Below are 23,166 nucleotides of genomic sequence, written 5' to 3'. Positions count from 1 at the left end.
AGCTGGAACGGTCGTAAGCTTCGAACAAGGGGAGAACGGTAGTTAACTGCTTGTCCGACGCGCGACTGGGAGGTAAACAAACCACTTTTGCTTTCGGCCGCGGGTGTGAAGGACGTGTTCGTCATCGCTCTCTGCCCGCTTCATCGTCGTTATGGCTTGTTTATATTGTGTTTTCTACTAATGGTTTGTTTGACTTGAAAATGAAACTGTAAGTACACTGTTTTCATTTTCATTACTTAATTATGAACCAACATGGAGCTATCGCCGTAGATGCGGCGATTTCCTCTCTTTTCATGAATTGAAACCTTGAATTATGTCTCGGTGCCGAGGGCGGGCGCGCTCGCACCGAGTCATGTATTTTGGGCGAAAGTGTGTAATTGAAAAATGTAAGTACTCTTTTCATTATATTTTTGCCCTGTGCGTTCGTTACCGAGAGTGTGATTGCGCTCGGCACGAGCCTTTTATTTTGTATAATAGAATGCAATGAAAGTGGATTCGCAATTGCAATATTCTTTTCATTTTCATTTATTTATTTGCATGAAATTTAATTTGGATCAATTTTCGTTCTTACCCGGGAATTGATCCTTACGATTATTTATGTGAAAGTGAAATCGCAAGTGCAGTATTCTGTTTCATTTTCATATATATTTTATGATAGCATCATATTATTTGGATCAAGTTTCCGTTCTTACCGGGAATTGATCTTTTCCCTTTAAGTTCTATGAAGTGAATCGCAAGGGCAGTATTCGGTTTCATTTTCATATACTTTTCACTGCTGTGCGGGGGTAGGGGAAGCGAAGGTCTGCCAGGAAGTCGTCGGAAAGCTCTCCCGCGACTCCCTTGGTATGCGATTCTTCGTCTTCCTTCCTGCCCCCCGCTCAGCTTCTTCGTTGTATTTTGTATTTGGGGTCTTCCTTGCGTTCGGGGTGGGGCATGTCTTCCCCCCGTGCGTGAGGGAACCCCTCTTACTAATCTATCTATGTTACCGCAGGTGCTACATCCGTGGGAGAGACGACTTTGGACAGGTATGGACCACCGCGGCGGCAGGGCGTGCCTAGCATCCATGGGCTGCTGCAGCGTCTAGCGAGGTCTGGGGCGGTCTCCACTACTACCACGGCCGCTTATGCTGCTCCCCCCCCACCCCCCTCCTGGTCTACACTCCCCATGCTGTGTCGGTGACGCCGTCTGCCGCTACTAGGGCCGCCGCCGTACCGAGGGGGTGTTGCCGCCGGCGCCTGTTTTTTCGTGTTGCCTGCCCCAGACTTCCGCTGTTCCAGCAGCTCGCCCCGGGACCGGCCGCCAGTACCCAGGTTCCGCTGGCTGCCGATGATTCTACGAGGCGATCGCTGGGCCTGCCGTACCTGCCGCTGATGTGATTCCCGCTGTTGGCTTGGCTGTCCCTTCTGGGTCTACCGCTGCCGCTGTTCCTGCCGCTCCTGAGCTGGTTGCTGTTCCTGTCGCTCCTGGTTCCTGAGCCTGTCCATGCTGGTCCTGCCCACGGTGTGTCTTCCCCCAGTCCCAGGTCCTTCCGGACAGGTGCAGTCGGGCCGTGTTGCTTCGGCAATAGCCCCGGCTCCGGCCTGGATGGAGGACCTGACGACTGTCTGCGTTGAGCTGACGAGGAAGAGGAGAAGAGGAAGCTGTCATCTTCGTCTTCATCGTCTGCTGCTGCCTCTTCCCCTTCGACTTTTAAGGCCCATAAGCCGAAGAAGAAGAAGGCTGCCTTCCCCCCTAAGAAGTCTCCTTCGGGAACTTCTAAGGGCCCGTCCCACCCCGGTGGGACGGGGGGTGGGGGTCCTTCTGCTGGTCCTCCTGCTCCTTCGGGAGCGGGGCCCGTCTCCCCTTCCGTAAGGAAGAGATAGACGGGGGGGACCAGAGGAGTATCAGTTAGCTCTGGTACTTCCTCGCCTGGTGCTAGCGGCGATGCCGCTACGCCAGGTTCCGGCTCGGTCTCTCGTTCGCGAGAGATCCCGAGTGTACGTTCTCCCCTCGGGAGACCGTGCAGCCAAGTTTCGGCGCCAGAGTTCGCTCGGCGCCAAGACGCGGCATGGAAGCAGAAGGCTGGTGAGAGACGCTCAGGTGACTCTTGCCAGGCCAGCGGCCGCTCCTTGCAGCGACCAGCTGGTAACCCGGGTTTTCCCCCCTAAGAAGGCTCCTTGGGACCTTCTAAGGGCCCGTCTCGCTCCGGCGATTCGGGGAGCTCTTCTGCTGGTCCTCCTGCTCCCTCGGGAACAGGGCCCGTCTTTTCTTCTACCAAGGAGAAGAAGACGGGGACCAGAGGAGTACCAGCTTCGGCTGGCATTCTCCTCGCCTGGTTCTAGCGGTTCTGCCGCTAAACCAGGATCCGCCTCGGCTTCTCGTTTAGCGAGAAGTACCGAGTGGACGGTCTCCCGCGGGAGACCGTCCAGCCAAAGTCTTGACACCCGAGCTCGCTCGCCGCCAAGACCGAAGCGCGGAGCAGAAGACTGGCGAGTGTCATGCAGACGACTCTCGCCAGGCCAGTGGACGCTCTCGGCAGCGACCAGCTGGCTGCTTGGGTTGACGTGACGGTCGCTGACCAGCCACGGGTTGAGGCGAGGAAGGGGTCCCCGCAGCCGTCGGTACCAGCCACGGCTGGTACCAGCGGCTCGACGCGCCTGAGAGAGGACGCTCACTGGTCTCACCGCGACAGCGAGCCTAGCAGGTCACCTGACGCCGCTCCCATCAGGACCGGGCGGAGACGGTAACCAGCAACAGCTCGCCTGACGCTAGAGATCAGCGTCGACGTTCTCAGCCGAGCCTCTCGAGCGGCAAGGCTAGGCCTGCTGCTCGATCGCCACCGCGGGTTGACGATCAGCAGCAGCCCTCCAAGCACGCTGGTCCTGCCAGCGAGCTAGGGGGGAGCGTCAGGTCTGCCTCTCCTGTACCTTCAACCTCCTCGGGCTACACCGGGAGGAGCGAGGTACCTATGAGTGATCGCGAGAGGTGCGCCGCTCGCGATCCCGCTATGACGCTGTATGGACCAGGCACGGTTCTAGGACCGACCAGGACATACGCGCAAGTAGCTGGAGGCGACCGTCAGGGGTCTGCCGCTGTTCCTCCTTCTGAAGGAGGAGTATCTCGGGATCTGTTCTTGTTGGAGGGACTGGACGGTCCTACTCCGCAAGACGCGGTTACTCCCGAGATACAGAGGAATTTGCAGAAGTCATTAAGCTGATTCGTCAGCATAATGACCTTGCGGAAGGATTGTCGCTCCACCAGCAGAGCCCACGTCTCTGCTCGAGTCGTTTTGGGGCCCGAGAGGGAACCCAAACCGACGGTGGGTCTGCCGCGATCGGAGCTTGCCGATTCTGTCTCGAACCAGAGTCTCTCGTCTCCGGACAAGAAGGCTCTCTCAGTTCTGGCCGGGGTCGATCAAGCTACTTCCACCTCCTCTACTGCGACAGCGGCGTTTCTACGTGTCTTCGGACACCGTATTTAAATACTCCTTCGGTCCTCCTGAGAGGTTTCGACCTCGACGAGGACTGGAATGAGTCTGAGGACGGTATCGGCTCTCTCCTGTCAGGTGTCGATCAGCCCCACCCAGACGACATTCACAGTGGCGGCAGACCCTTACCTACAGTGAGAGTTCGTAACCCTCCGCGGGAAAACGTTTTCTCCTGACGATACGTTTTCCCAGACTTGCGGCGATGGCTGTTCCTACTCTTCTCCAACTGCTAGTTCCACTGGGAAGGCGAGCGAGTATCCAATTCCTCCCCCATTACCCTCTCTCCTTACGGCTACGAGGGAAAGGGGAGGGATCCTACAGAGATTTCTTTGTAGGATCCCACGTTCGGGACTGCGCTACCGGGGGGAGGACCTTCGGGTCCTACCTGACGTAAGCCCCGGTCGTTGAGGAGGAATCCTGCCCCATTCTCGATTTCTACGGGAATCGAGAGGACCACCAGCCGATATCGTTTGACGAATTCTTCGGTGGGGGGTTTCGTAGAGTGCTTAGAATTCTACGGAATTTCTAGCGCATTCAGAGTGTTCGAGTTTTTTACGATCTTCAAACACTTACGCGAGACCACGGTCCAAAGTGAGCGAGACGAGAATCCCCGATATGTTACACGATAATCGGGAACCTCGCCTATGCTCGAATTCCTGGAATTTCTAGCATTGGGAAGAAGACTGCTGCTGAAAGAAACTATCTCACAGTAGGCGACCAACCTGGAATAGAGGAGATCGGACGGGAATATCCAGTTTGGCTTGAACTATCGTCTTAGTATTCTGTTCACCATTGAAGCTTTCCTTCGAGGAAGACTTCTCCTTCACTCTCTTTGATAGAGAACGAAGGTGGTCGATCTCCAATCCTTATTTTGTTTTCTTGAAGGAAAGAATTTAGGTGGAGATCGTTGTTCAGAATCCTACAAATATACTACGTATATTAACCTCGCGACATGATTCTACTAAGCAGTTGAATTGTCCGAGGGGTAGGCGCATATCCTAGTTAATCTACGGATTGCGACTTATAAGAGAAGTATTCTAATTGAACTGCAACTCGGGGTTGCCTGCAACCTCCCAGGAGTTTTCAGTTTCAATTTTATATACTTATGGTTTTGTCACGACAACACCATTTCAACTTTTATATTTACCGAAATTCGTTTCGCCTAAATATATAATTACTCGAGCATATCTTTTATGCTCGGTAGTTCTAGCCGAACGCATTCCTTCGTGGAATAATGGATTACCTGGCAACTCAGGATGACGAGTCAGCGAGAGCTCAGGCTCAACTACTGCGTATTGAACTGCCTGATAGCAGCTCAGTATCAGCTGGGCCTCCGAGATTCACGGTCATGTATGTCTCTCTCTCCCCTGCTTTGATTGACTACCGAACCGTATCTCTGCCCAACAATCATGGACTTAGGTCTCTGATTAACGGGGATTCTCGCAATAATGAAGGACCATCTACTGCTGTGACGCTAGATTCCATCGCCTTCGACATTGCGAGAATTTTCAACAGAGATATCTCTTGGACTCTTTCATCTTTCTGTTTACCGCACGGTAACAGAAGTCTGTACAAGTCTCCCGCTGCATCGCACTGCGATAATGCGAATGATTTTGCAGACATCTGAGTTTGTCTTCAAAATATCTCGTATTCGTAGGTGTACAATTGTTCATTGTTCAACCCGAATTACAAGATGTGTCAGAAGACATCGCCTACTCTCCGACCTGACAGCTCTACTTCCAAATGTTCAGCCCATGAGAAGCAGTTCTTCAGGCGGCTTTCCCCTGTGTTTTCATTACTGAAGAACGCCCCGCTTTCATTGCAACTACGACTTCTCACCGGACAGCAATGAAATAGCGGTTAGCGTTTTCAGTCATTTGTAAGCACAGGTTATGAATCTTGAGAATCCTTCTCTCGATTCATCTGTGAAGACGTAGGTTGCATTCAATATCTACCTTCGTCTTCAACGGTACATAGTGTTGTTTCTCCTTAGCTGAGATTCAACAACCATGAGATGTTTTACCTTCAGGGACCTCGGTCTCTAGAAGGCAATTGACTTTCGCCTGTTGGGCACATGCCTTAAGAGAATCATCACCTCGCTGTCCGGCATTGGTGACAAACAAATACATTATTTGTTTGGTCTCTCGGCATAACCCTTTAAAGGCGAAGGTCACGTGACTTACTCGGATGCTTTGACAACTTGCCTCCTACCGAACGCAGTCAGTCGTCAGCTGTCAGAGCGCCCGAGTCAGTTACGAACTACGCTGTTGACTTAGTTCGGTTGTTACAAAGCAACCATTACTTCGTTTTAATAGCTTGTCACAGTACCCATACCATTGACACCCACCATGGAGTGTCAGTGTCCTATCCACTACCGAGAACTTCGCTGCATGGGGATAGGAGGATGCGAGAGACTTCGTGGCAAACGGACAGACCAGTATGGGTACTGGACATCACCGAAGTAGAGAAGAGGGATAGGTCTTGCGACTATTTCCTTCTTTTCCTCTGAGGAACTGCATGACTTCTCCTGCGAAGTCAAGCATCCAGGGGATGGGGATCCGTGACGCTCGATTTCGTACCGAACTTCGTAGCGAAGACTCAGAACCCTTCGGTCCCTGACGATTGGTTCGAGTCGTTCACAATCCCCTCCCTAATGGACTTCACCGCCTTCGATGCGAAGGAGATGCTGCCTTGTCCGCAAGAACTTCTCCGTGGCGCAGGTACTGAAGGCAGGGGTCTGGTCCAACCAGACCACATGCCCTTCCTTCTACCTTCGGGATATTGCCCACAGGTCCTTGGATCTTTTTTCCTTGGGACCCGTGGTGGCTGCTCAACACGTTGTGTAGCGAACCAGACCCTCGCAGGCTGAACAGCATCGAGTCCTGGTGTGACCGTAAGAATGGATGATTGAATGAATGAGAGTGTGACTGGCTCCTCTTCCCATCTTTTTTCTTCCCCTCTACCTGTGGTTAGAGGGACACGGTCGTCACCCTGCTGGATAAGGACAAGATGCAGGTGAACTACTCAACAGAGCCCCATCCTATCCCTTTCACTAGGGATAGGAGCGTATATCCACCACTTCCTCCAACAAGGGGGAGGAAGTGGATGCCAGCTTGAGACAACCCATACTTTATGTTGCCTCTTGCAAACAGGAACAAGTTCTTGCTTGCTGGTACGAAGAGATACGCTTGCCTCTCTCTTAGTACTCGGCCCAGAGGTCTGACCATTGATCCTGCGGTGCACACCCCGATCAATCGGACAGAGGCTTGGATCCCTCCCTCGCTCTTACGACCAGGGAGGCATTCCAGGGATGGACGAACACCAGTCTGTTCATCAAAAGACTCAGATTCCTCCCACCAAGAAGTGAGTCTTCCTATTGTTAAAGGACCGATGGTTTGTATTACGTATTGGAACAAATGACAATTTGTCGAAAATTGCATTTTTCCTAACTATACAAACCTGAGGTCCTTTACATATAGTCCCTCCTCATGCCACCCCTCACTCTGCGTATTTTGCATGGGCCAAAAGCAAAAGTGATTTGTTTACCTCCCAGCCGCGCGACTGTCGGACAAGCAGTTAACTACCGTTCTCCCCTTGTTCGAAGCTTACGACCGTTCCAGCTGCCGCTAGCTACTTCCTATTGTTAAAGGACCTCAGGTTTGTATAGTTAGGAAAAATGCAATTTTCGACAAATTGTCATTTTTGGAGCATGATGAGAGGCATATAAATGACAGGAAAATCTATACTGATGGATCAAAATCAGAAGATGAAGTGGGCTGTGCAGTGGTGTGTGAGGGGGAGTGATATATAAAAAAGTTCCCAAGACTCCTCATCCATATTCACTGCTGAAGCAATAGCCATAGTTGATGCTTTAAATCTTGCATCTGATAAGAAATTTAAATCCACAGTAATATATAGTGACTCAAGGAGTGTTTTAGAAACCGTAAAGAAGTTTAACCATACCCATCCCTTAATTCAAAAGGCCCAGGAATGGCTTTTTTATCTTTCTGTTTGCCACAAATCAGTTAAGTTTTGTTGGATTCCTGGGCACATTGGTATAAAAGGGAACAAACTGGCTGATAGTGAAGCAAATGATGCTACGAGATGTGATTTCTTAACTAATAAGGTGCTACATTTGGATATGCATCCAGTTATTAGAAGATACATCCATAAGAAACGGCAGCAGCGATGGACTTCCCTTATTATATCCACAAATAGAAAGTGCACAAATATTAGGAAAAGTATTGATTTTTGGAGTTAAGGGTTTATCGCATCAGAAGATTTGAGATCGTCTTAACATGGCTTAGGATTGGCCATACCTGTTTCACCCATAATTATATTTGTTCATATGCGGAACAAACCCTTGGTCCTAACAATAGGACAATCTTGCGCTAGCTGAAAACTGGTTAAAAACAATCAAAGATTGTAAAGCAAGGAATCTGTGGCAGCTGGCAATTCATGTATATATGAGGTGGAAGCTGGTCACCGACCAGGCATAGAACCTCGTGACACGCTAGTCTTTCTTTGACTGCTTTGGAGAGTAGTCGCTTTTGCTTTCTTCCCAAGTCGGTTTCTTTGTTTGCTTGTGATTTCTTTATTTTGCTTTTTTTTTTACACAGTCATGTCTCTCCCTCTCACATGCATGTTTGTGTTCATAGGAGTGTTACCCCCTTATCTCAACCATCTCCGTCTCCTGTTCCTGTTCCAGTCCGTTGCAAAGATAAGGCTCCGATTAAGAAGTCGAAGGTGCCTGCTACAACAAAAATGACAGTGTCTCTTGCACCTTTCAAGGATTCTTCTATCTGCAGGGTTGCAGTTGATGCTTGAGTTCGTGAGAAATCTCTGGTCTGTGGACATGTTTCATGTTCTCCTACTAAAGACCGGACCTTTAGGAGTCAGTCTCTGTCAGGAAGTTCACTTCGATGTCGTTCTGTCCCAACACCATGCTTGTTTGTCTTCTCATGGACATGTCCATGACTTGTCATACGGCCATGTTCGTGATTCATCACGCAAACATGTACATGGTTTGTCACACATGCGTGTACACGGTATGGATCGAGACCCTGTAAAGGGTTTCTTTGCATGGCAGTGTTCGGGAGCCCTAGGTTTTGGGACCTTTGGTGGTTAGGGGCTCCACATCATCCAGTGGGAGGAATGATGCCGGGCTTCCTAAGGAAGCCTCTCCGGTGCTGTTACGGAAAGATGAAGATCCATCCAATCCTACTACTTTGCGCCTTTGGTCTCCTTTGCTGGAGCCAGAAGAGGGAGAGAGCCAAGAGTTTCTGTCTTCTTTCTCTGAGGTTGTTGATCTTATTTGTGAGGTCAACAGTCTTGGATATAGAACAGACTCAGTCTTCTGTTGACCCCTATGGGTGTAGAGGCCTTACTTCATTCCAGACAAGATGCTAGGGCTTTGTTTGAGCTTCCTTTATCAGGGCATATTCAGTCTATCTTGCAACATGTTAATGCCTTGGGTTTCTGACCGTGATGGTTCTCTATGCTCCATGAGATCATCAAAGTTCCTTCCTTCTCCTCTCCTGCAGCATAGGAAGCATTGCTCCACCAATGTGGTTCAACTGATGTCCCATCACTGTAATCTTGACGTGATCCATCTTAAACCTGGTTTGACTCTGGATCAAATTAGGTCTGAAGGTCCGTCTTTTTCTTCGCAAGAAGCCTTGGCTATGGAGAATACTGCTTCTACCATCTTCCAGACTGTTTCCTGACTGGACTTGTGGTCCACTGCGGTAGCCTATATAGCTTAGGCTCAAGCAGAAGGAGGTTTAGTTAGTTTTTCCTCCTTTGCCAGGCTGTTGCAATCTGGAGCTAAGGGCATTTCATATCAGAGCCACCTTAGTGCAACCTTGTGGGCCAACCTTCTCCTGGCCAGGAGGGACACGGCCTTATCGAGGGTGGCGGGGTCAGTGGATTCGGAGTCCTTGTCAGCTCTCCGAAACGGTGACCTCCATGAGTTGCAGCTTCTGTTCCCAAGAACTCAATTGGAAGATGCAATCGACCAACGGCTAGCGGATACTAAGGATAGGCAAGTACATTCAGGCAGTGTCTAAGTCGGAGGCTCATTCTCATCATCCTCCTCCCCCTCTGCAACAGCAGGCAAGACAGTCTTTTCCTATCAAGTTGTCCAAGCGTTTGGCTTCTGTGAGCGCCCTTCAGTCCTCTTCATAGCCAAAGTCAAGACAGCAATAGTGTCCCTTTCAATCCTGCCCCTATAAACCTGGGAGGGGTTCTAGAAGAAGGGGCAGAGGGGGTCACTAGTAAAGTGGACACCTCTCCCTTTCCGTTGCCACAGGTAGGGGGATGCCTGGCGGGCCATTACAATTGCAAGGAACAGAGAAATTGGTAGTAGATGTTCTTTGGGTGGGGTATATACTACCCTTCGTCTCCTCTCCCCCTCTCTTGGACAGACCGCTTTCGAGTTTGTCCTGGAATTCGTGGCTAAGACCCAGAATCCCAAGGTGTACGATGAAATTTGTCTTTTTTTTTCCATTCCCTCACTGGATGAATTTGTCGACAACAATCTGCAAGAACTCTTGCTTTTCCCTGTCAGAGCACCAAGATGCTATTTGAAAAGGACTTGTCACCTAAGACCTAGGTGCTGTAGACTTTTTGTTAGCACTGGCTGGTTCAGAAGGGAAGTGTCCAAGAACACTTATTTCATTCTGGTTATGTGAGACGATTAAAACAGGCATAATCCTCACTTTCTAGTTCTGTCACCGAGTCTGTGCAGGCTAGAGCACATGATATCAGAGGTGTAAATTCCTTTTTGGCATTTAAAAAAAACTTGTCTGTTCATAGGATTTTGAATGCTGGTTCTTGGCTACGTCAGTCCGTGTTCATTGCCTTTTACCTAAAGGACGTTGCCCACAGGTCTTTGGACACTTTTTCCTTGTGTGCAGTGGTGGGTGCCCAACAAGTTAAGTAATTCATCCTGTTCCCTGGCAGGACGGTTTGTATCTTACCCAAGATGATTGTAGGGAAGAGAAAATGAGTGAGTTGGTTGGCCTCTTTCCTTATCTTTTTTTCCTTTCTTCTTTCTGCTGTTGGGTCGAAGAATAGACACGGTATATGCTAGAACTGGTCTGATACAGTGAGTAGGGTGGTCATACTGGTAGTAATTTTTGTGTTGTGACTATGCAATAGACATATATGCTATTCAGTAGCAAAGTTTCCTCTCTTTAGCAAGGGAAGTGAGGAGTGGTAACAAACCTCTGTGGCTTATATGGTTTGCTGCTTGTACAGGCAAAGTTTTCTTTTGTCTCCAAATGCAGTGAATCTGTCCACATATTATTGTTTCAACCCAGACGGCTGAGTTTTTAGATATTCGATTGTTTATTCTCTCACAGGCTGGGCCCCCTCCCAGCAAATGACATGTTTGTTCCTTAAACCACCTGAAGGAAGAAGGAAAAGGTACAAGAGAAAGGAGACCAGCCAACTCACTCATTCTCTCATCCACACAATCATCTTAGGTAAGATACAAAGGTGCCCTGTTAAGGGCAACTATGAGTTACACAACCTGTTGGGCAACCACCACAGGACCCAGGGAAAACGTGTCCATAGATCTGGGCAACATCCTTAAGATAGAAGCAGGTGAACGTGGACTGGCGCAACCAAGTACCAGCACTCTTCACTTTATGTACAGCTAAGTTCTTTTTGAAAGCCAGAGAGGGACCAATACCTCTAACGTCATGTGCTCTAGCCTGCACAGACGTGGTGGTGGAATCATCAAGAGTCAAGTACAGTGGTACCTTGAGATAAGAAATTAATCCGTTCCGAGGTGGCCTTCGTATCATGAGCTTTTCGTATCTTGGACCGCATTTTACATGTAAAATGGCTAATCCATTCCAAGCCCTCCAAAAACACCCCAGTAAATTTCATAATAAAGCTAAATTGACCTATAAACAATGAAATACTACAACAATTTGGACAATTCAATACCTAACTTAATACGTACTGCTAATATACCTGTAAATAAAGTGTATTAGTGTACATGGTATACAAGAAATACTGTACGTACATACATACGTATGTAGTAAAATGTGGAAGCTTACCTTTTGAGTGAGGCTATCTCTGAAAGTGGCGACAGAGGAGGAGGACAAACGGCAGATATGTACGTACACTTAACTTTACGAAACACAAAAAAAAAAAATGTAAGGGAAACATAAACTAAACTTTATGAAACACATTAACAAAACTGTAACACAACTTTACAAAAAACTAAAATTAAAATTTTTTTTTTTCTTTTTTTGATTTTTACTTTTTTTTTTTTTTTTTTATACAAATTTCAACTTCTTCACCACTTTCAACTTTCTGTTTTTAGTATCACTTGGTTCTTCCTTTTTGCTTACTACTACTAAAGGCCTCTTTAAAAAATAACTATCCAAGGAAGATTGCTTCTGCCTACTTTTGACAATGTTCCTGAAACGACTCGGGCAAACGTCATCGAACTGTACAAGCATACGACCTGTGTAAGCCTTTTCGGGGTGTGTCTTTTCTACGAATGATTGCACCTTATGAAAAGCAGCTAGAGCATCCTTAATTTCTGCCGTTGTCATAGAGTCCTCGTCCTTGCCACTGCTAGAGAACTCCTCTTGAACGACGTTATGTTGCATGGCCTTCAACTCCTTCAGGTCATCCGTCGCAAGCTCCTCTTGGTGCTCCTCGAGAAGGTCATTGATGTCGTCCTTGTTGACAACCAGCCCCATGGACTTGCCGAGTGCAACGATCTCGTCAAGATCTGGTTTAGAAACAGTTTCAGGATTGTCAACTGTTCCTGAATCTGCAGCACTAGCTTCGCCCACGTCGAATCCCTCGAAGTCTCGGGCGGATACCGCATCAGGCCAGAGTTTCCTCCACGAGGAATTCAAGGTTCGCCTTGAAACCTCCTGCCAAGCTTGGTCGATGAGTCGGATGCATATAACGATATCGAAATGCTCCTTCCAAAATTCACACAAGGTGAGGTTTGTGGTATCGGTGATGTCGAAACATCTCTTGAAAAGATGTTTCGTATACAGCTTCTTAAAGTTCGATATCACTTGCTGGTCCATGGGCTGGAGGAGAGGGGTGGTGTTAGGCGGAAGATAAAGAACCTTGATAAAGGAATACTCCGCTAGGATATCTTCCTCGAGGCCAGGAGGGTGAGCAGGGGCATTGTCCAACACCAGCAGGCATTTTAGAGGGAGGCGCTTTTCTTCCAAGAATTTCTTCACTGTCGGGCCAAAACACAGATTTACCCACTCCGTGAACAAAAGCCTCGTTACCCAGGCTTTCGCATTAGCCCTCCACATCAATGGAAGCTTCTCCTTAAGCATTTTGTGGGCCTTGAAGGCTCGAGGAGTCTCGGAATGATAGACAAGTAGGGGCTTCACCTTGCAATCCCCACTGGCGTTGGAACAAGCCGTGTCTAAGTCAAGAGTCTCGCCCTCGGAGACGTCCGGCTCCTCCTCCTCCCCTGGTCCAGCAGCAGTCGAGGAGATTGTCACGGTAGGCCATTGAGGACCTTGAGTTTGGCAGGGCGTTCGACACAGCCCAAGTCTCAAGATCAACGCCCCTTTCGTTCTCGTTCCTTTAAAACAAGAAGGGGCCCCAGGGGCAGAGGTCAAGGGGGGCGTCAGTAGGTTAGGCACCTCTCCATCTCCTGCGCCACGGTTGGGGGGTTGCCTGGCTTGCCATTGGGCCAAGTGGCAGAATTATGGGGCGGAGAAGTGAGTGGTAGATGTCCTTCAGGTGGGATATCTGTTGCCATTCGACTTCTCTCCTCCTCTGTCAGACAAGCCGCAGCTTAGGAAGACTTTGAGGGTGGTGATGCTCAAGAGCTTTTGTTGTGCCCTGTATGGGCCCTGCGTTGTTATCTTAAAAGGACTTGGCACAGACCAGGCTGGCACAGACATTTTGTTAGTACGGCCGTGCAAAGAAAGAGGTCTCTAAGAATACTATCTCTTTTTGGATACGGGAAGCCATCAGACAGACATACTTGACTCTTGATGATTCCACCACCACTTCTGTGCAGGCTAGAGCACATGACTTTAGAGGTATTGGTCCCTCTCTGGCTTTCAAAAAGAACTTGGCTGTACTTAGAGTGCTGAGCGCTGGTACTTGGTTATGCCAGTCGACGTTCACCTGCTTCTATCTTAAGGATGTTGCCCATAGATCAATGGATACATTTTCCCTAGGTCCTTTGGCTGCCCAACAGGTTGTGTAACTCATAGTTGCCCTTAACGGGGCTTCTTTGTATCTTACCTAAGATAATTGTGTGGATGAGAGAATGAGTGAGTTGGCTGGTCTCCTTCTTTCTCTTGTACCTTCCCTTCTTCCTTCGGGCGGTTTAAGGAATAGACACGTCATTTGCTGGACTGGTCTGATACAGGTGAGTGAGGTAGTCATACTGGTAGTGTGGTTGTGCAATATACAATATCTTACCCACTATTTGGTAGCATAGGCTCCACTCCTGGGTAAGCAGGAGTCGGGAGTAATACAGACCCTAGTGTCTTGGTTTGTTATTGGAGAGTCAAAGTTTCTCTTTGGTTCCCTATACAAAGGTTATCCCATATACTGTATCATAGTATGTCACTCAGGTTCTGAGTGGTTAGATATTAGTTTATCTAGCTTCTCAACGGGCTTCTATCCTATTGTTAAGACCGAGGGTTTGTTCGCATTTGAACAAATGACAAATTTTCTAAGACAATTTGTATTTTTCATAGCTACAAACCCTCGGTCTTAACAATAGGATAATTTCTAGCGCCTAGCTGGATCTGGTTAAAAAGCAGAAGAAAGCAAGGAATCTTGTGATATCTGGCAACACATCCGTACATCGGGTGAAGAGTGGTCAAGGACCGCTCATCTACGCCAGTCTTTCCCAACTCAGGATGACTTAACAAATAGAGGTGGGCAGTATAACGTTAAGACCTCAGGTTTGTAGCTATGAAAAATACAAATTGTCTTAGAAAATTTGTCATTTTATCATACTATAGACTTTATATATTTCATTTTCATTAGGGCGCTGAATAATTCTGATGGGTTCCAGCGCTTGGTCCTCAAGACCAAAATTTCATAATCAGTCAGTCAATCAGACCAGCTATTGCTGAAGTTACAGTACAGTATATAAAAGATGAGGGTGTGCATATCTATGGAAAATCAAGTTTATCTTCAAATAGTATGCAGTTTCTTAGCACATTTATTTCAGTAAACTATCATCGTTTCAGTACAAAGATTATTATTTTCTAATAAAGTTTTTTTTTTTTTTCACAGCTTGACACTCGACAGAGATTCAGAGGACGGAAGGGATATTAGTGTGAAAGTCTTTGTATGAATTGTATTTTGTACATAGGAATTCTTTTAAATTTGCTTCCTCTAATTGCAAGCATTTAATGGTTGGAAATGTATTACTGTACAGTTTACATGTAAGTATTGTATAGACATTACTAACAACTTTGAGATTGCTCGAGTATCTGTCACCAAGGTTTTTGTTGGAAATGTTGTATTTTTATGATTTAGAACTATACATGTAAGACATAAAAATGCATGAAATAATTGGACATTGTTATTTTTTAGTTTTGTAAACATATTGTTTTGAAATCTGATGTGTTCTGAATCATAAAGTGAGCTTATCCTTCACAACTACACGTATGGTCATTGGTAACAGTAATATTTTGGAAATAATTTAGGAACTGTTAACTTTTCCTTGTCTCCAAGACAACTTATTATAAATAAATACTTGACTACTTAATGTGCTTGACTTTCAGGAGTTTTAATAAGCTTATAAGTTATCCTCCTTGATTTTGTTGACCATGAACATTAATCTATAGTGACAATATAAATGAACAGTATTTAATATCATTATTACATTGGTTTTTTCATGTATTTTATCCATTCCTCCAGATAGTAAAAGATAGTGTGCTTAGACAACAGAGCTAATTTTCTTGTCAGAGGAGTAAAGGAAAGAAATTTCTGTATTAGATGTGGAAGGAAAGAGAATGTACTCAAGGAGAATAGATTAGAAACATAAGGGGGTGCCATTGTTAATGCAAAACCTCTGCTGATGAACTGGATTGAATTCACGGGAAAATATATAAATTATAATAGTCTTATAAGCAAATATTGTAAGTGCCTGTAAAATGGGATCAAAAGATTATCTGAATGTTGCTAAAGAACTACATATACTTGGAAGGTATGGGAAACAGCATCTTCAATTGGTACCACTTTATTGGTTTTCTTTTAACATGTATCAGTACAGTAACATTAAAATAACTATTGTACTGTTTCAGAAATAGAGGAAAAGTGTAAAACAACAGGAAAAATACATATATAAAATTTTGTTAGCATTTGTTGGTATGAACTAAAAACTCCTTTACAATGTCAGCACCATCTGGACCCTCAAGCAAATATCACCCAGTCATCATTATACTTCATTTACGCTAAGATGCTGCAACCTTGGTGGGATGAGGGAATTAGTTTTTACATGACTGATGGGTTTATATGTAAAAAAATATGGTGTGTTACAAAATACTCTCTGTTTCATTGAAATTCCAATAACCATATATATGACTAAACCACCTAACCCCTAACCAGGAACCAGTTACTAAATATCCAAAATTTTAGCAAAAATTAAAACCCAAGGCTGAAACTCAACGGAGATCTACAAGAGTTCAGGAGAGTACCCTGTACCTGACAGATGCAGGAACTCTGTAATTAATTGGAGTCACCACAGGCCCCGGAGTAGTGAATACTTCAGCCTTGGATTGTGGGAGGTTATAGATGTATTAGCTGCTTTTACATAAAAAGCAGTCAATGTACCACTAGCAATTCTCAGACTCAAAGCTGCTGGAAAATTTATTACCATCAGCTGAAAAGATAGCTGGAAAATGAAACGCAATCATAAATATGGGAAACCAAAGCAAGAACAATCACAGGCACCATAGTAGGAACTTCCCCAGGAATGGGATCAGTCACTGCAACAGCAGCAAAAATAGTTAATGAAACTGAAGAAACATAAGAAAGTCACTATATGCTGAAGAAACATAAGAAAGTGGAGATTTTCCCTGGAGCAGAACTGGAGACTATCAGGAACTTTCACTTATGCAATAGCACAATCAGCATCAAAGCAAGCAAGAAAACTATCAAAGCTGGCCAAGAAGTATTCCTGAAGCTTCCAATATGATTGCTGGGGCAAGCACTACACTGGTAGCAACATGGACTCGTGTACTGTCACAGATAACACTGGTCACTATGGGAAGGACAAAAATCGGTGCAGTAGTAGTCATTGGTATCAGCACAGCAAAAAAAAAAAAAAAAAAAAAAAAAAAAAAAAAAAAAAAAAAAAAAAAAAATCAATAGACTTACACAATACCACAGGTGCTAGGACTTGAACTGATTACTGTCAGCGCTAACACCAGAACAAGTGTCATGAAAGCAGGAATATTCACCAAGAAGTGAGCCAAGGATGGAACTTAAGTGGAACTGGAGTAGACCCATCCCCTGAAAAGGTAAAAGTCACTGGTACAAAAGCAGTCCAAATGGACGATTACCATTAACTGAACTATCCTCTGCTATCTCAATCATAGCAGTAGGATCAGACATTGTACTAGTTATTGCAGCAGGAATTGTTACAAAAGTGATCATCTGAACGCAATTTGCTGAGCACCAAAGTAGAATTAGAGGGATAACATGAATGACAGCTTGCCTCCATTCATTCATTAATAGCTGCAATTACCAGTTAGTAAGAAACAGCAAAAAGGGTAAAAATACAGAGTTGACTGTTCCACAACCAAGTAAATTCACAACAAAAGCATAATACAGTATACATACAAATATCAACATAGTTACCAATAAAGATTAAAGATGAAAAAATAATGAATAATATAGTAAGTATTCATAATTCATACATTAGTTATCAAAATTATAAAAATACGGTTATAGTCCACAGATTATAATAAAAATCGGTAAACAAGGAAATATACTGCAGATGTCATTACCATAAGAATGAGTTGGGGGGTGAATGTCAGCTTGTTTGGTAATGTAATTTCATGAATACAGGCAGTCCCCAGTTATCAGCGATCAGGTTTTATGGTGCTTGTCTGGAGCCATAAAATCAGTGATTTATGGCGCCATAATGGGTCAAGTTCCGGTTATCAGCGCCATAAGGCACCTTTGGCACTGATAACCAGTTATTGGCACCATAAATGCCATTATGGCACCATAAATCACTAAGTTCTGGTTAATGGCAGTCTTCGCTTATTGGCACACCCCTGGGAACAGAACCCCTACCTATAACCTGGGACTGCCTGTATTGTTATTTTGTTTTCTTTTTAACTGGCTTTCCTGTATGCTATACTTTTACCAAAAACACCAATAATAAAATTTCCAATTTTAGGGAAGAAATCCATAGTTATGTAACTAAAAATATATCTGAAAATAAATTTATTGGGTACTTTTAGGAATCTGCAGATGATGCTGGCAGAATGAGGGGAATCTTCTTGGAGCAAAATACAATAGTCCACACCAACAAAATTGGACATGTATACATTGGGTTGTGATTGAAAACAGTAATGCCCATAAATTTCTATACTTTTCTAAAGCTTTCTGTCGAGTTTTATTGTTAACTATATATATAGTTAACAATAAGCGAATACCACGGGAAATGATAGACAGGAATCCAAGCGCTTTCGTCTTTATTCAGACATCGTCAAGGAGCTACTGAAGTACAATCGGAGAGGAAGGCCTCAGGTACAAACAAGATCAGGAATACCAGATGGTTAATTATCAAAAGGGTAAAAATTAAAAGGGATAATCCAGGATTATCGGATATCACACGGTCACAAACTTAAACAGATTCTGACCCTAACCGAAATTACAAAGTATCTTTACAGTCCAAAACATGTAAAAACTGAATATATTAATTTTGTTGCTTATATTTATCTACAACTTTTTTCATTATGAAAGCATCAAGTTTAAATAAACCAAGACTTAAATTTAGAACATTTCTATTATTTGACTTGATAAAACAAGATTCAATATAGTTACATAACTGAAGATTTATTCACTATTGTAAGATTCAGGGTACTTCAGTATTTTTTAATTATTGGATCCATGCCTACTTACAATTTTGCTCAAATGCAACAGATGTCCTAGCTTGCTGATCAGTGTTAGCCTCATTACAACTTCAGCTGATTGCTTATTTAACATGTTGCACAACATCAATACTTAAGAGAAAAAAACCTAAATGATCTAAGCAATCTAACCAATAGTGTGCCACAAACTGGACAGGATACTGAAGGAACACATTTTATGTTAACAGTATATTAAAGTGAGTTAATGTATTTAAACTTAATCAAGAAGTTACTGCACAAAGTACACTCTTTGTCATTTTCTTTATTATGTTTAACAGCAAAAAGCATAGGAAATGGCATACTCGCTTACAGGCTGTTACTAGCACACTGAGAAAACCTAAGATTTTAGATATTCATTCCCTACCTAAATTTTGCCTTCCTTACTAATAATAAACGTGAATGATTAGTATTAATATGCGGGATAAAATAAAAGGACCCATGGCATGGTAGAGTCTGCAATCTGAAAAGCAGTAACCTAAAGTCTGTACTGTATACAGTATTAGGCACTAATGATATACGAGGATTGCTGGGCATGAGGATCCAGATGATGCTGGCATATTGAGAGGACTCTTCTTGGAACAAAATGAAATAGTTCACACCAACAATGTTGTGCAAGCATATGATTAATGGGGTTGTGATTTAAAACAAATAATACAAATTTTAGTCATATTTCTGATATGCAGTCTAGTTTTTAAGTCTAATTAGCCAATTATGTATTAAGGTTCACAAAGCATGGCCAGTTTGCTTATTCAGTAATGTGCTCAGATTATTATTACAGAAGTTAATTAGTTTGTTACCGAAATTTTTTTTTATCTAGGCACTGATAAAAAAAAATGCAATTCTCCTATTTTTTGGTTATACAGAATGGCTAATTGCTCATGTAAACAGATGATTTGGCTAAAGCTTTCTAAAATAAGTAACCATTCACAAATCCTTCTGAGTTTAGAAACCAACCTATAGTTTAAATATACAGAACGTTTCATCATCTAAGCCATTCAATCATGAAAATAAAAATATAATTTATTAGCTAGTGGACGGATTTTAAGTCAAGGAATATAAATACGTACATAATCCAAAGTACTAATTCTAAAAGCAAATTTAACATTTCTATTAACAACTACAGTATTCTCCATAACCTGAGAATTAATGTAAGGCAATATCTAGCACCAAATATGAAAAAAATATGTAACACTACCACAGATTGTACCATATGTTAAACCAACCAATATTAATTAGCTGCCAACTTAACAAATACTTTGTACATATCAAGAATATTCTACCACAAAATCACGGAGAACACCTTTTAATAACGCCTTACACTACTCCGAAATGGACCACCTTCACTGTTCCCCCATCTTCCTCCTCGGTAGACACCTCTGTAAAATAAGGAAAATGAACACTTCATGGTTAAAAGAAAAAACAATACTATATGAAAACAGTATATCTGAATTCTCATCTATCATTCCTTTTTGCTTCTTAAAGTGACCAAAGTACTGTAAAAAAAATATTAATTCATTGAAAATATGTAATTAAAAATAAATTTATTACAAATTCATTCATCATAAAATAGCCTGTAACTGTGCAGGAGGCATATAGGTACATGAGGAATAAGTTCCAAAAAGTTCCACTAACCATGCTTAGCCAACTCTATTACTTGATGTACTTATTGATGCTCCTCATTCTATGGCACACTTTCAGTGTGTGGACACACCGCATTCCTTTCTTATCTTCCCTCCAACTTGCTTTTGGATGTGATAAAACCTTTTTGTTTCTTGTGGCTCCTGGGTTCCATTCTCTGCCCCAGTCTCCTCCTGCTAACTCTCAAACCATTTATATATGGCTTCATTTTGCTGTTATTCTTCATCTCATCCTCCCTCTAGACATGGCTGAATTCCCTTAACATTAAACTTTGTCTGGACAGAAGGCTCCCTTTCTCCTCACCTGCCCGTTCTATATATATTACTTTGTGTGTTTGGACCACTGCCTTTCTGCTTCAGTACCAATTCCTATGGGTTTCTCATTCTCATATTACCGTTTATCCTGTTGTATCTTGGCCTTATGCTCACACCTACACTTTTGCCATCTGGTGTGTTGAGGTGGCTTTTGTCAAGTAGGCCTCATACACTTTCAGGTCAAGGATTTCTCTAAGAAGAAATTTTGTTTCTGCAATTTTCATTCTAAGTCATTGCTTTTCTAGCTTAGCTTCAGTGAATGGAGTTTTCTGGAAATTGCAGCAATCACTGTCACCAGTCCCTGCATCTCTGGTCACGGCTCTTTACTGACAACTGGGTAGGATTCAGATTTTAAAAGACAACCTAACTCATCCCCAGAAGCCGTTTTCCTTAAGTTCTCACTTGCCACTCTCTTAACTGTTAAGATTCTACCTTTGCCCGACTCCAGCTTCCTTTTTGACTGACTTTTAGTGGAATGATGAATGTATTTAAGATTTTTTTTTTTTTTTTTTTTACTTCGGTAATCTGCTACACTAGAGTTCAAATGGATTTTCAAGTTGGGGCTTGACCTCGGTTCTGCTGACCTTACATATCTGTAGGATATACCATTTTCCTGGACCCTTCAGGCCGTGTTTTTGATCACCTTGGGTGGTTCTACACATATCAGCAACCTCCTGTTGCCTCTGCATTGGTAGGTAGTGTGAGTTCTGGACAGCATGATTTTTTCCTACCCTTCGACTGCTCCAGCATATGATAATTGAAACTGGACTTTGGTGAAGAACGTTTCGTTTTATTATGGAGATTCTATCTTGGACTATTGTGCTGGCTTCCTCAAGGTACCTTCCTTTGCTCAAGTCTAGGGCTTCAGAGGATTATGTCCTGAAATCCTTGACTTTGTTGTCAGCTGGTGCCTTTAAAATTTCTAGAGCAGCTACCAGACATAACCATGCTCTCTCTACCGAGGGTTTTTTCATAGTGCTGTTACTCTTAATATGCTGTGGATTTTCCTCCTTTACTATCTTGCTGAGGGCATTTCTACATAATTTCACAACTTTTGGTCCACCATGTCAGTAGGCAATTCATGCCATTTCATAATGAATGGGTTTATGGTAAAAGTATGTTTTTTGTGATAAAATTAGTTTTTATACAGATCTACTCATCACAAACTATAGTGCCTTCCTGCCTACTGCAAACTCTTGGATGAACATTGGCACAGTAGAATGAGGATTATCAATACGTAGTACATCAAGTAATTGGGAGCTGACTTAACATACGCAGTGAAACTGCTCTTTTTGGAACATTTTGCTTTGTGTAACCATATGTGTCCTGCTCAGTTAATGGTAAGTGTATGATGGATGGGTTTGTATAAAACCTGTTTTACTGCATAAACATAGTACCTCTCACTTAAACAGAGTTTAATGGCTTGGAAAACGTATCGAGTTTTAAATTTTTAAAAATCCTCTTACAATGTTTTTTTGTAATAACTAATGTAATATTAATATTTCTTGTATAGTGTAGAAAAGAGATTTAATATAAAAACAGTTTTCTTTGGTATGTCAATTCTGGGAGGATGATGTCACTCAGACCTAGTTATGCATTCAGTAGAGGAATCTCAACACTTTACCATATAAATAATTAATGAAATAGATGGTGTAGCCACCAGTCAGGGAGTACTTAGGTGGGAGTCTCAATGATGGGTGGTTGGCATCCTATCCTAAACACCCTTTGAACTGATGCTATAGTTCCACATAACAATTTTCTTCAAGAATGCCATAAACTGGCACATGGGAAGTAAATCATAAAAAACTAAAAAACAGTTACCCGTATCCCTATGGTATGGATCAAGTTTAGCCAGCCTCTCTAGGGAAAGCAATCTTGTCATCAAGTTATTAAGGATTGCTAGTGGGTATCAAGCAAAACAAACTACACCATTCCTACATTTGTATATCACAGAGACTAAATCTACAATTAAACCTCAAACCCCAGGAATGTGCATGCAGAATACACATCACCCTTACTTTCTGTTTTGTAATTTTTGCAAAAGTAAAAGAATAAATATAAATTACCACGGGAGAAACTCCTACAACACCTATAGTCTCTCTGTGAAAAACCATACAAGTGACTTTTCTTATGATGAGATACTCTTGTGTACACAATCGAAAAAGGATATGCAATTTGCAACATATACTGTCCTGCAGCATACAAAATTCTGAGTCAAGAGGTGTAGTGGTGACCACAATTAGCAGATGATGTACAGATGGTTGAGATCACATGTAAATGGAACAGAATTTTCAGGACCCAAAATATACAGAAGATGTACTGATAAAAATGGCAAAGATGAGGAGTATGTTGTGATGGAAAGTTAGGCCATTGAGGCAGTAAAACATATTTGTTACCTTGCTAATATAGTGGACTGAGAAGTTGGTATTGAGAGAATAGTATGAAAGAATAACTGCCTTCTAGATGAAGGGAACAGAAATTGCTAGACTACTAGCATATACAAGTAGTACAGTATTCCTTTACCAAATGGAGAATAAAATTCCAGGATACATGTAAACGAACTGTACAGTGATTCTCTCTACAGCAGAACTACAGATTTTCATAAAACCATTTTTTCTTAGAAACT

General features: G+C 43.4%; 2 protein-coding genes across 8 annotated transcripts in view; one reads left to right on the top strand and one right to left on the bottom strand.

The window, feature by feature from the left end:
* LOC135221734 (cytochrome c oxidase assembly factor 5-like) overlaps positions 1 to 15,220 on the top strand; it is a 90,939-nt gene extending 75,719 nt beyond the window's left edge. For all 4 annotated transcript variants that reach the window (XM_064259535.1, XM_064259533.1, XM_064259532.1 and 1 more), the window contains exon 4: positions 14,732 to 15,220. In XM_064259535.1, the coding sequence (XP_064115605.1) occupies positions 14,732 to 14,773 (42 nt within the window). In that variant the 3' untranslated portion in view covers positions 14,774 to 15,220. The remainder of the gene's footprint in view (positions 1 to 14,731) is intronic.
* Positions 15,221 to 15,667: 447 nt separating this feature from the next.
* Positions 15,668 to 23,166, bottom strand: part of LOC135221733 (WD repeat-containing and planar cell polarity effector protein fritz homolog) — a 248,545-nt gene continuing 241,046 nt past the window's right edge. For all 4 annotated transcript variants that reach the window (XM_064259528.1, XM_064259531.1, XM_064259530.1 and 1 more), the window contains one exon: positions 15,668 to 19,964. In XM_064259528.1, the coding sequence (XP_064115598.1) occupies positions 19,892 to 19,964 (73 nt within the window). In that variant the 3' untranslated portion in view covers positions 15,668 to 19,891. The remainder of the gene's footprint in view (positions 19,965 to 23,166) is intronic.

This window comes from Macrobrachium nipponense, chromosome 3 (assembly GCF_015104395.2).
Source record: "Macrobrachium nipponense isolate FS-2020 chromosome 3, ASM1510439v2, whole genome shotgun sequence".
Taxonomy (NCBI): domain Eukaryota; kingdom Metazoa; phylum Arthropoda; class Malacostraca; order Decapoda; family Palaemonidae; genus Macrobrachium; species Macrobrachium nipponense.
This window is presented reverse-complemented; position numbering and strand designations above follow the sequence as displayed.